This window comes from Passer montanus, unplaced genomic scaffold (genome assembly GCF_014805655.1).
Source record: "Passer montanus isolate IOZ18808 unplaced genomic scaffold, ASM1480565v1 scaffold5, whole genome shotgun sequence".
NCBI lineage: Eukaryota > Metazoa > Chordata > Aves > Passeriformes > Passeridae > Passer > Passer montanus.
This window is the reverse complement of record NW_024369929.1, coordinates 16,940,747-16,952,669: the sequence shown is the minus strand read 5'-3', so window position 1 is coordinate 16,952,669 and position 11,923 is coordinate 16,940,747. Positions and strand designations below refer to the sequence as shown.

General features: G+C 48.1%; 1 protein-coding gene across 2 annotated transcripts in view; it reads right to left on the bottom strand.

Moving 5' to 3' along the window:
* The window catches only part of MAP2K5 (mitogen-activated protein kinase kinase 5), a 123,360-nt gene continuing 111,437 nt past the window's right edge, over positions 1-11,923 (bottom strand). For both annotated transcript variants that reach the window (XM_039722886.1, XM_039722887.1), the window contains exon 22: positions 1-1,120. In XM_039722886.1, coding sequence (XP_039578820.1) covers positions 1,019-1,120 — 102 coding nt within the window. In that variant the 3' untranslated portion in view covers positions 1-1,018. The remainder of the gene's footprint in view (positions 1,121-11,923) is intronic.

Below are 11,923 nucleotides of genomic sequence, written 5' to 3'. Positions count from 1 at the left end.
TTTTAATAAGCATTTTTACACAAGCACTGATCCAACCTGTGCTGGTCTGCTGTGGAAACGTCCCCAGGAATTGCAGGAGCCAGGAGCACCCAGCAGAGACATTGCAGCCATTCCTTTTTCCTGGAGCACCCAACCTGGAGCCTGTGCTTCACCTGGCTGAGCCCACAGCTGTGCCAGGGCCTCCCCCCCCTCCCAGAGAAGGATTATTCCCAATATCCCGTCCATCCCTGTCCTCTGGCAGTGGGAGCCATTCCCTGTGTCCTGTCCCTCCATCCCTTGTCCCCAGTCCCTCTCCAGCTCTCCTGGAGCCCCTCCAGGCCCTGGCAGGGCTCTGAGGATTCTTGGATCCTTCCCTTCTCCAGGGGAGCATTCCCAGCTCTCCCAGGCTGGCTGCAGAGCAGAGCCCTGTCCTCTTTCTCCTCCCTTTTCCAAACCCTCTCTGGTCCAGGGATCAGCCTGCACAGCCCGGCCATGGATGCTCCTCATGTCCCAGCAGCTGGCACTGGGAGCACAGAGGGCATTCCCAGTCACCCACTGGTGTGATGCTGACCCTCCTGGCACCCCTCACCTCCTCACAGGGTGGGCAAGCCCAGATATTTCTGGTTTTTTTGTCTGTTTGCTTTTGTTTTACACTTAAACCCAGTATTTAGTGTCTGCCTGCACTCAGAGACAGCCACCAACTCGTCAGGAAATCTTCTGGACACTTGGACAGGAGCAACAGTTAAAAAATACTCTGGAGTCAGGAAACAGAACATTCAGTAACCCAAAAATAGAGATATAAAATACTTGCTTTAAGGCTGTGTACAGTATAACTGAAGATAAACCTGGAAATTGCTCAGCAACAAAAGAAACAATTAAGAAAATTCCTTAATGTGGCGGTGAGGAAAAGGCAGCCAACAAACACCCTGATTTTGTTGATGCTTGTAGGAAATAGCTGGAGTAAAATACGATCTGGATAAACTGAGAGTCCAAAGGTGGAGATCCTGGTGTGGGCAGAGCTCTCGGGGTGCTGCAGAGCTCACTGGGGTCCCTGGGCTCGCCGCTCCTCCAGCATCCTGCACACCCACATGGACACCACCTCGGCATTGCCATCGTTGTACTGCACCACAAAGGGGTGGCCCTGCAAGGGGACAGGCAGGTCAGCCGGGAGAAACACACACACAGCCCTTCTGGAGCAAAACCCCACAGGAGAAACACACACACAGCCCCTCTGGAGCAAAAACCCCACTGGAGAAACACACAGAGCCCTTCTGGAGCAAAAACCCACTGGAGAAACACACACAGTTCTTCTGGAGCAAAAACCCCACTGCAGAAACACACACACAGCCCTTCTGGAGCAAAAATCCCACTGTAGAAACACACAGAGCCCTTCTGGAGCAAAAACCCACTGGAGAAACACACACAGTCCTTGTGGAACTAAAACCCCAGTGCAGGAACACACAGAGCCCTTCTGGAGCAAAAATCCCAGTGGAGAAAAAACACAGAGCCCTTCTGGAGCGAAACCCCACTGGAGAAACACACACAGCTCTTCTGGAGCAAAAACTCCACAGGAGAAACACACAGAGAGCCCTTCTGGAGCAAAAATCCCAGTGGAGAAACACACACACAGCCCTTGTGGAGCAAAAAACCCAACGGAGAAACACACAGAGCCCCTCTGGAGCAAAACCCCATAGGAGAAACACACACACACAGCCCTTGTGGAGCAAAACCCCACAGGAGAAAAACACACAGCCCTTCTGGAGCAAAAAACCCAACGGAGAAACACACAGAGCCCCTCTGGAGCAAAACCCCACAGGAGAAAAACACACAGCCCTTCTGGAGCAAAAACCCCACTGCAGCATCCCATGGCTGCACCACAGCAGTGCCATAAAGCTCTGACTCAGAGCAGTGGGAGGCAGCCCAGACTCCTTGGAAATGCTCTTTTTTTTTGGTTGATATTCCATTTGCTCGTTGTGTTCTGAGCCAGCCCCATTCCAGGACAGCTGAGCAGTTGTTGAATGGTGTTTGGGTAAAATGATATCCCAAAAAAACCCCATTAATCTGCTTGTAAATGGGTGTGATATCTCAAAATTCCTCTCTTTAACAACCCCCGTACATCCTCCATGTGCACTGACCCTCCAGAGCCCAAAGGGGATCCAGGAGAGCTGGACAGGGACTCTGGACAAGGCAGGGAGTGACAGGATGGGGTGTTTTGCCCAGCACTGGGGTGGTTTTGGGTGGAAAAGTGCAGGAATAAGAGAAATGCTTATCCCCAACACAGCCTAGAAGCAGCTGCTTCACCTCTTCAACAGAGCAGCCAAGGACACCAGAGAGAAGCAGGAGAGAACACCCAGGAGGCACAGACAGGGCAGGGCAGATGAACTGGGGCAATCAAACCCAAATATTCCAGCCAGGCCTTTCTCTTTTAGGAGAGACCCCGCAGCCAAAGCCCCCTCACCCCCAGGACATCCCTGCATTCAGGCTGCTCCAAACGAAATTTCAGCTCTGAAACCTCAGCTCTGCACACTGCTCACCCTGTTTGCTTTGTTTTCTGAGGATATTCCACCACAACCTGGGGGTTTCCACGCTTTTCTCCTTAGGAATGAGTTCAACTTGAAATTACTTTTCAGATTTCTCTGTCCTGCTCCAGTGAGGATTCTTCCCAGGCTGAAGGGATGTTTTTGCTAGAAACTCTTTTTTCAGAATCTGGTGGCTGATTTTTTTGAGTTGTTTGTTTTGAATGGGAAAAGAGATTTCCACCAAAACTCAGCAGGACCCATTTTTGCAAATCTTGGTGGACAGCCTGCAGCATTTTCAGGTCAGGCACCAAAACCCAAGGAGGACACAAGTGCCCAAAGATGTCCAGTGCTCAGGGATGTGCCAAAATCTACTTCCAAACCCCTTTGCTGCTTTTAATTCCTGACCTCACTCAGCAGCACCTGCAACTGCAAGAAAACCATTTATCAAGAACCCCACAGAGCTGGGGGCAATGCAGGAGTGCATCAAACCTGGCCTTGGCCTTTTGCAGTGAGATTTGGAGTGAAAATCAGCACAAACTCCAAGAGAGGGACCTCAGTTGGCTCAGCACCCAAAAATGTCTCAGGGAATTATTGGAGTTTTCCTCCAAGGTCTCCAGCACTGCAGCTGCAGTGGTTTTCTGTCCCTTCAGAAAGCTCTTCACAAACTCATGCCTGCCCTCCATAATTCTGTCATTATTCAGCACCCAATCCCACATTCCCCCCTTTTCAGGCACCCTGAGCACTGCAACAATTCCCCAGAGCACACAAAACTCAGAAAGCAGTGCCTGAAACTGGAGATTCCTCTGCAGAGGATGGGGGAGAGAAGGGGCAGGGAGCTGAGACAGGGAGGGAAGGAAGAACAAGGGAAAAACCCAAATGAAAAACAAAACCTCCAAGGGAGAAATGCAGCAGGACAGAGCTGTCACCTCAGAGAGGAGACAATGACAGCCCCAGCAGCTTGGACACTGCCAATAAATCCTGGAGGCTGCCTCAGCCACAAATAAAGTCCCAGCCCTGACTCCAGGAGTGAGCAATATGTTCTCACCCAAAGCTAGCAACCTGCTGGGCTTAAATATTCCTGCAGGGATTTACTGCAAGGGAACAGAGGAAAGGTAAATGTGTGGGAGCTTGAAATGCATTTTCTGTTGCAGGGACCAGCTCCACTTCTGGTGAGGTTTCCCTGCCTGCTGTGGCATGCACAGCTTCATGTCTGGGGACACAGGATCCCATCCCTGTGTATTTCACATCTCCTCACACTCCTATGCATGTTCACAACAAAACAATAAACACCTCCTTCCCAATTTTTACATGTTCAGCCTTAAAAAAATACCTGGAAATAGCACTGGCAGAGGGAAATAGGTTTTAAAATATTCAGCCTTAAAAAATACCTGGAACTCAGCACAGCCAGTAGGAAAGAGGTTGAAAATCCAGCACCAAAGTGGTTTTCCTTACTGGCCTGGTAAGAAAATAACAGGTGTGCAATAGCCACCTCCTTCCCAATTTTTAAATGTTCATCCTTAAAAATACCTGGAAATAGCACAGCCAGAGGGAAATAGGTTTTAAAATATTCAGCCTTAAAAAATACCTGGAACTCAGCACAGCCAGCAGAAGAGAGGTTGAAAATCCAGCCCCAAAGTGGTTTTTCTTACTGGTCTGGTACTGGTGTGCCGTGCCCTGGCTCAGTGGGATGCACTGGGAATCCTACAGGGAATGGAAGTGGCTGCTGCAGAGCCTGGAGCTGGAAAGGTCAGACAGGACAGGGCCAGGGCTGGCCCTGAGTGAGTGTCAGGCAGCCTAATTTTGTGTGTCAACCCCGAAAATGAGATAAACAATGACAAACCAGGCTTCTTAAATGAACTTGTCTCTTCTGGTTCTCTTGATAAAGGGTACATTTCTCCAGTTGCAGTGTCCCACCAGACAGGTTTAACCCTTTCACAGGGGAGCTCCTGGCAGAGGGGGAGGCGAAGGATTTAAATACCTGACAGCAAATTAAAAGGGCAGTGCCCTCCTGAACACAGAGCCCTGGTAATTCCAACTCAGTGCTCACCAGCCATCAATCATTTAGCCCAGTCAATTAAATCCCCATTATTCAAGGGTAAAAGTTCCATCATTTTATCTACCCCTAAAATTCAGCAATTTGCTTTCATGGCCTTCTCCTCTGGCCTAAAAAGAATCTTTGTTTCTGATAATAACCCACCCTGAGCTTATTGCCACAGACCTTGCATGGCATCCTGGGCAGGGCTGCAGGTCCAGGGGAATGAAATTCCCTCTGGGATACAAAATCACCACCCACAGCCCCAAATCCCTTCAGTCTAAAGCACAGCTGACAACTTCCACTGCCCCTCACACACAGATCCAGGGAGGAGCAGAGCTTCAGGAGAGCCTCTCCCACAAGCAGGACCCTCTGGCCATAAAATGTTTGTGTTTGGAGAGCTCCAGGGAGTTCAGCCCAATGCCAAAGGACAGCAGACCATAAACAATGCCCCTCATGCAGTGCCTGGGATTTCAGGCACAGAAGGAGTCAGGGTTTATGTCAGACTGCTCTAAAGGTCCCTGAACAGGCAGCTACCAGCCTGGAATGGTGACAAAGCACATTCCCAGTGTGGAATGCCAGTCAGCCACAGATTTCCTTGGAAATCACCAAAAATGAGAGATTTTCCTCCCAAGGGTGGTGCTCCCTGAACACAGCAGGAACCCGAATCCCAAATGGTGGGAGAACATGGATCTAACCCACTCCAGCACCTCCTTATATTTTTTCCCCTTGGCACAGTGAGAGGCTGACTGGGGAGGGCAGCCAATTAAAAATGATAATAAAATTCCTCATGGTTATGCAAGGAAGGTTGGGAAATGAGTGGCACTGCACTGGTTGCAGTGGCGCCACCCTTTTAACATTTCTTTTTCCAGGAACCCTCCCAGCCTGAACTCCATTTATCACCAAGCAGCACAGACAAATCACGCCTTCCATTAAAAAAATCCTGAACTCAACACAACAAAAAAACCACAATAAAAAAGATCCCAACTGTTGCAGCCACAGCCCATGAAGACAATGGCCGTGCCCTCAGACAGCATTTCAAATACAGTTTATTAGTGTGTGATATGAAAAGGGTATTTTTATTGCATGATATAATGCAATGGGACCTTGGGCGCTCTGCAGAAGGACCTTGCACTCAGAAGTGTAATGAACCCATAGTCCAAAAAACATTATACTGAACATTAACCTATCATTAATGGCACATTAGGGCTGGGGGCATTGCACGCTCGCTGGGCAGGGCTCCATCAGGACAGTGTGCAGGAAACCACAGTCTGCCCAGGCTTAAAACAAATAGAGAAAATAAATATTACTGCTGGCTGCAGGCTGCTCTGAGGGAAGCTCACTCGCTGCTTAACTTGCAGGTTTTTAAAGGGGGGATGAGGAAGATGCTGCAGTGTGTTGGGTGGTGTTGGCATGCTCTGAATGCATCAGGTGCAGCTTTTCCTGCACAAAACACAGCCCCTGGTAAGCACAGAGTGGAAGCTGGAAGCCTGCTCCCCTTCCCTGCCATTCCCTAATTCCTCCCTGGCAGCAGCAGTTGGGAATGGGAAGAGCATCCTCTGACCCAGCTCTCTGTTGGACACCTGGGATCTGTTTCGTTTCACCTGAGCAGAATTCCAGCCCCTGAGCAGAATTCCAGCCCTGCCAGCACCAACTCCATGGGAAATGTGAGCAAAACACCAAATCCCTGCTGCTCCCAGAGCAGGTGGGATGTTCCAGGCCTTCCCCCACTCCAGGTGCTCTGTTCAAAGGAAAGCCACGGAGCAAATGTTAAATCAGGAAAGCCTGGCTGGCAGCTCATCCCTCCAACTCCAAAAAAATTCCAACTTGGCTGTCCAACAGCACATCCCAGGTGGTTCTCCCATTGCTCCTGAGGTGCCTGTGCTGTGCACAGCTCTTGTATGAACTCAGGGCATGGATTCGAGGGGAAATCCCTGCCCATCCTCATGTTTAAGGGGGGACAAGTCCCACCTCCAACAGGACAAACACAAAGCTCAGCTCTGGAGCTGCCTCCCAGGACTCCTGGAAACACCAAGTGCTGAGCAACCCACAGAGCTTCCCAGAATTCCTGGAAACACAAAGTGCTGAGCAACCCAAACCGCCCCAAACTGACCCCAGGTCCCCCTCCAGTGCCCTCAGCACGTGTGAGGATTTCATCACTCCAGCCCTGCCTCCAGTGCTGGAGGATTTTCCATCTCGAGCTGCTGCCTCCAAGGACAAGCCACACTAAAAGCTGTTCTAATTATCTGTGCCAGCTACCCACAGTATCCAACTGCGGCTCCCACAGCCAGGAATAGCAGCGAGGAATCCTCAGGCCAATTCTCTCACTGCAGACTCCCAAAACATGGTTAACTCACAGGCACAGAAGGTGGCAGGGCATCCTCAGGGGATGCCCCACGCAGCTTCTGAGGCTTGAGTGGGGTAAAAACTCTGAAGGCTGAGCACACGTGAATCCACAGAGCCACAGAACGGAGCCACGGGTGACAGGACCCTGCAGGACACTTTAAAGTGTGATCCAGCTGCTCCAACTCTTGTTTTCCTTTTGAAATTTTGGGATTTTTAAAAAAAATCCTTTTAAGGGAAGTGTGAGCACCTGAAGTGCTTGGAACAACAGGGACTGGGAGGCTCAGCCTGTGAGAGTGCCAGGAGTGTCCCCAGTGTCCCAAAGCTGCAGCAAGGTCAGCTGCAGCCTCCTTGTCTCCTCCAAATGGGATTGCAGATCACAGATTGAGCTTAACCCTAAAACTGCAGCTCCTCCTTGGGACTGTGCCTGATCTGGGAGCGAGGTGTGCTGGCCCAGTTCTCTCTCGCTGTTCTGTCCTCAGCCTATTGAGGGCAAGGACTGCGCTCGCTGCGCCGGAGAGGCTCCAGCACCCCAGAGCTGTGCTCGGCTTTGGGCTGGGCTCAGAGCCCCAGAGCAGGGGCTGAAACCATGGCAGCACAGAATCATGGCTGCAAGGACCACAAAACCCACCCAGTCCTCCCCTGCCCTGGGCACAGACACCTCCCACCACCCCGGGCTGCTCCAATCCAACCCTGAGCACTCCCAGCATGGACCAGTGGTGTTTTCTGGCTGGAGATTAGGCAGGAAAAACACATCCACAGGGAAGAACAAGTCTGGTTGTTTTCCTGCAAGTTTCTGCTCCTCAGCTGGGAGCAGAGCCCAGCCTGCTGAGCAGCTCCACTCGGGAAGTGGGGAGTTTTGTTTGTTGCATGGCCTCCCTAACACACACTGTAATTAAAATGTTGATTACTAAACAGTTTAAATATATGACAGACAATGCAGTTAAAGCCTACAGTTAGGTCAATATGTGATTTAGATTTGCCATTTAAAAACTCTCATTTAAATTTTGCATACATTAATCACTACCATACTTCAATGTTCTGATATCCACCTGACTACACTATTAAAATAAAACTTGCTGCCCCAGGGAAATCCTACTTATTCTTAATTGTTTCGAGGCTTTGATGGGCTTTTAATCTAAGATTAATTTATGCAATTTTAAATAACTCTTCTTATGATTAATAAGCTTGAAAATTAAAAGGAGTCTAAAGCAATTATAATGAGCATTTGGTCATAACCTCATTAGGAGAAGGAGTGAAGGATACAGCTCTGGAATTCTTACAAGACTACAATTTAAGGTTACTTTCAGAGGAGTCAAACATAGTACTTGAAATTGCAAAGGCAGATTAGCCTAGGTCAGCCTTAGAACTATGGCTACCTAGATTAGCACACTAATGATTTTATCCCTCTGATGATATGTGAGACACTGAAAAGATGATGCAAAACAAAGATAAATGGATAACAAAACTAAGCACTGAAGCCTTGGGGTTATATTTCTTCCCTATCTTTTTTTTTGAGAAGTACTTTTGTCTCCTATTATTTATCTGTTTGTAGATTGGCTTTCACCAATGCATTTATCCTTTTTATAGGATAAAGTTAATTGCAAGTGATTTTCAGCTGGTTTAGTTTTGTTGAGGCACCAAAATTCTCCTGCAATTTACAGAATTTGTCTTCAAAACACAACAGTGACCAGGCCTGATGGATGGACCAAGAGGAAGAACTCCTTAACCTGAACAGCAACAGTCTACACACCTCACCCAAATTTCCATTTCTAAACTGCCATATGGATTCTTCATTATGATTAAAGTATTATTTTCCCAAGCTCTGGACAGGTGGTGACCCCAAAACAGACCTCAGAGACCCCCTGTGCACTTGACTGATGTGTCCAAGCTGGCAACTCATCACCAGACAAAGGGTCAAGAGGGAATTTTTCAGGTGAGAACAGCAGGAATCGGAGCAGCTCCAACCCCCGGCTGTACTTGACTTCAAACTCCTCAACCCCTTCTCCTGCAGGACCCTGCATCTGCTATTTGTTCCCTTCCTGTGGCAAAGACTGGTCTGAAATTTACTGACTTGACTTAAAACTCCTCACCCTTCTTCCTGCAGGACCCTGCATCTGCTATTTGTTCCCTTCCTGTGGCAAAGACTGGTCTGAAATTTACTACAGGGTTTAGGGTTTGGCTGTGGCACAGAGGAATCTATTTGCCCATCTGCAGATCATTCTTTCCACAGCAGCTTTGCTTTTGATATTTGTTGTTAAAGCAGTAACTGTCCTTGGCACTCCTCAGCTAAAAACGAGCCAGCTCCCAGCAAAGGTATTTCACTTTTTGTGTTATGACTCTTAAAAAACTCTTAAAACCAACTAAAGCAACGAAATCTAATTGGAGTTTACTTCTGCAAGTGCTGCTGAGGTTAAGGAGAGCTGCAGAGGAGGAATGGGGAGAGTGGCCCAAGGCTGATGGAGTCTGTCAACATTAGCAAGCTGTCGACAACAGAAGCAGCTCTGCTGAGTGAAACACTCGGTGCAACATTTTGGGGATGGAAGAGGTTTGACTTTTGCCCAGCTCTGGTCTGGTTTGTGGCTTCAGTGCCCATTAGTAGCTGGAGCTCATTAGGTGTGTGCCTGGAGCACATCTTCTGGTGGGGCTTCATTTGAAATCGATTCAGTTTGTGAGCTTCAAGACCTGGCTGGGATGAGAATGAGAGAGTGGGGCTCAGAAAGAGCAGAGAGTCACACCAGAAAGGCACACTTGACCTGAACTCTGGTGGAGCTGCACCTGCAGAAGTGTCCTCAGCTCCTGCACAGGAATGGTTGTGGTGACACCAAACAGAGCTGGTCAGGGATTCAGAGCTGATACAGAATTTTCTTCAAACAAGGACTAAGTGTTCCCCTAGACTCGGGGGGAAGGGTGAAGAAAACAACTGTTTTCCCCAAGTTTTTCTACTGGGGGAAAAAAATTGCTAAGCAAATTACTGAACTGAAGTAAACTGAAACAATCTCCTAAATGTTTTTCACCCAAACCTTGGAGAAGAAAATGCTGTGTGCACACACGCACAAATAACAACAATTAACAAAAGCAAAAAAACCCTGAAAATGATGTGGCTGGAAGCAAAAAGGGAGAATGGAACAGCTCGTACTTCGTTAGCATTTTTGTGATGAAGTTTCTGCAAATGAACAAGTTGTTTTCAGAAGTACCACTACGATTATCCTGCATTCCATGGCTACACACTGCCTGCACAGAGTGCAAAATGACATCCCCGTGCTTGGCAGGCTCTGTGAAGGGACTCAGCAAAGTATTAAATGATGGAGGTGAAGGGGCTGCCACATCCCCTCCTCTGAGGAGCAGAGAAAGCTCAGGTATGAAACAATGCTGGAATAAATGCACAGAGCCCTGCTGAAAACACAGAGAGAGCAAAATATATCACCACTAGTTGGCTTGGGGAAGAAAATATCAATTCCTTTGAATCTCTCCCAAGGTCACTGAACAAGGACCGAGGCCACCAGCACATTTCCATGCTCAGAGCTCTATTTTAATCCAGGGGAGCCTTTCCCTGGGGGAAACCTGGCTCTCCCCAGCCCAACAGGCACAGGCTCATCCTGATTTACACCAGCTGAGTGTCTCCCCAACCTCTCCCATCACATCCAAGCAGGCACATGCACCCTGATGGGACAATGAACTTTTCCAGGGCTGATTTTGGGGTTTCAGCCTGAATAAAGCCGCGTGCTCCGAGCTCTGCCCCGGCTGGGAGCGCCAACAGCTGGCTCCGGAGAGGAGGCCGTGGCTTAAAAAAAGGAAAATAAATAAAAAAGAAATCATGTTTAATTTAAAAATTAGAAACTGGAGCAGGCTGTGAGCACAGAGGTTGATTGAAACAAAATTTAAATTCCTGTCAAGCCCATTTAAACACAGGGGCCCTTCATAGGCAATTAGCTGCTCCCTGTGAAGGCTGAGCGAGGCCGGGCCTGGTCACTGTGAGGAGCCGAGAAAAATTAACTAAAATCAGGCGCTATGAAATATTTAGCCTCCCAGTTTATCACCGGGGTTTGGAAGTGTAAACAAGACAAAAATCGATTCCTCGGTGCCCTCCAATCAATCCCCCAAAATGGCGAGGGCATCTGTTTCTGCTCAATTTTGTTTACTCTGGCAGATTTGCCTTAATTGCGGTTGTTTATCTCCCGTTGTCCCCGGGGCCCTAATCTCCCGATTACTAATACTTAACACTCATTTCACATCTAAAGCTACTTCTAATCCTCAACAGGTTTCTGGAGCTCTTAAAATGATGGAGGCCAGGGAGATTTCTCTTTGTGAGAGGAGCATTTTGCGACCCGCAACCAGCTGGGCCCAATCGTCACCAGGGATGGCGGCAACAAAGGTGCTAAAAGGCTCTTTCACAAACTCTGCCTCTCCGCCGGGAGTGCCGCCGAGCAAAAAAGGCCTTTGATGGGGAAAAAAGGGAAAAAAACCACCCCGAACAAGGGGGCTCTAACAGTCCAGCCAAATAAAGTTACTGTCATAATCAAGCGCTGTCAATCACAATGAAAATCCAATTAAAAAATCTTTCAGCACGGCCCCTCTTCAGGAGAAAAATGTCCCCTATTTATATGCGGTTTTTTTTTTCTTTTTTTTTGTCAACTGCACAAATTAGAAAGTCGTATTAATTGATTTTTTACTACTTTAGGCCCTGATCCTCCAGCAGAATTTCTGCGGATGGAAGAATCAAGCGGCACAAATCTGATTAAGGGATTTGAGGCATAATGCACACAGGTCACTAAGAAGCCATATCTCTATCTCCTGCTTTATACTCTGCTTATTCATAGGCAATTATTACTCTTATTTAATACTGCAGGAGTGTCCTGAGGTGCTAATTGGACTAGAGACCCACATGTAGCTGGTAGTGCACAAGCATCAGCCATTTTAATCTATGCAGAGTGTCTGAATAGATTGAAAATGCCAATTTCATTACACAAATAAAAATTGTACGTGGATTTCAACAGTTGCCTGTTAGAACAAATTCCTTGATGAATTTGAAATGAACAGAAAGGACAGC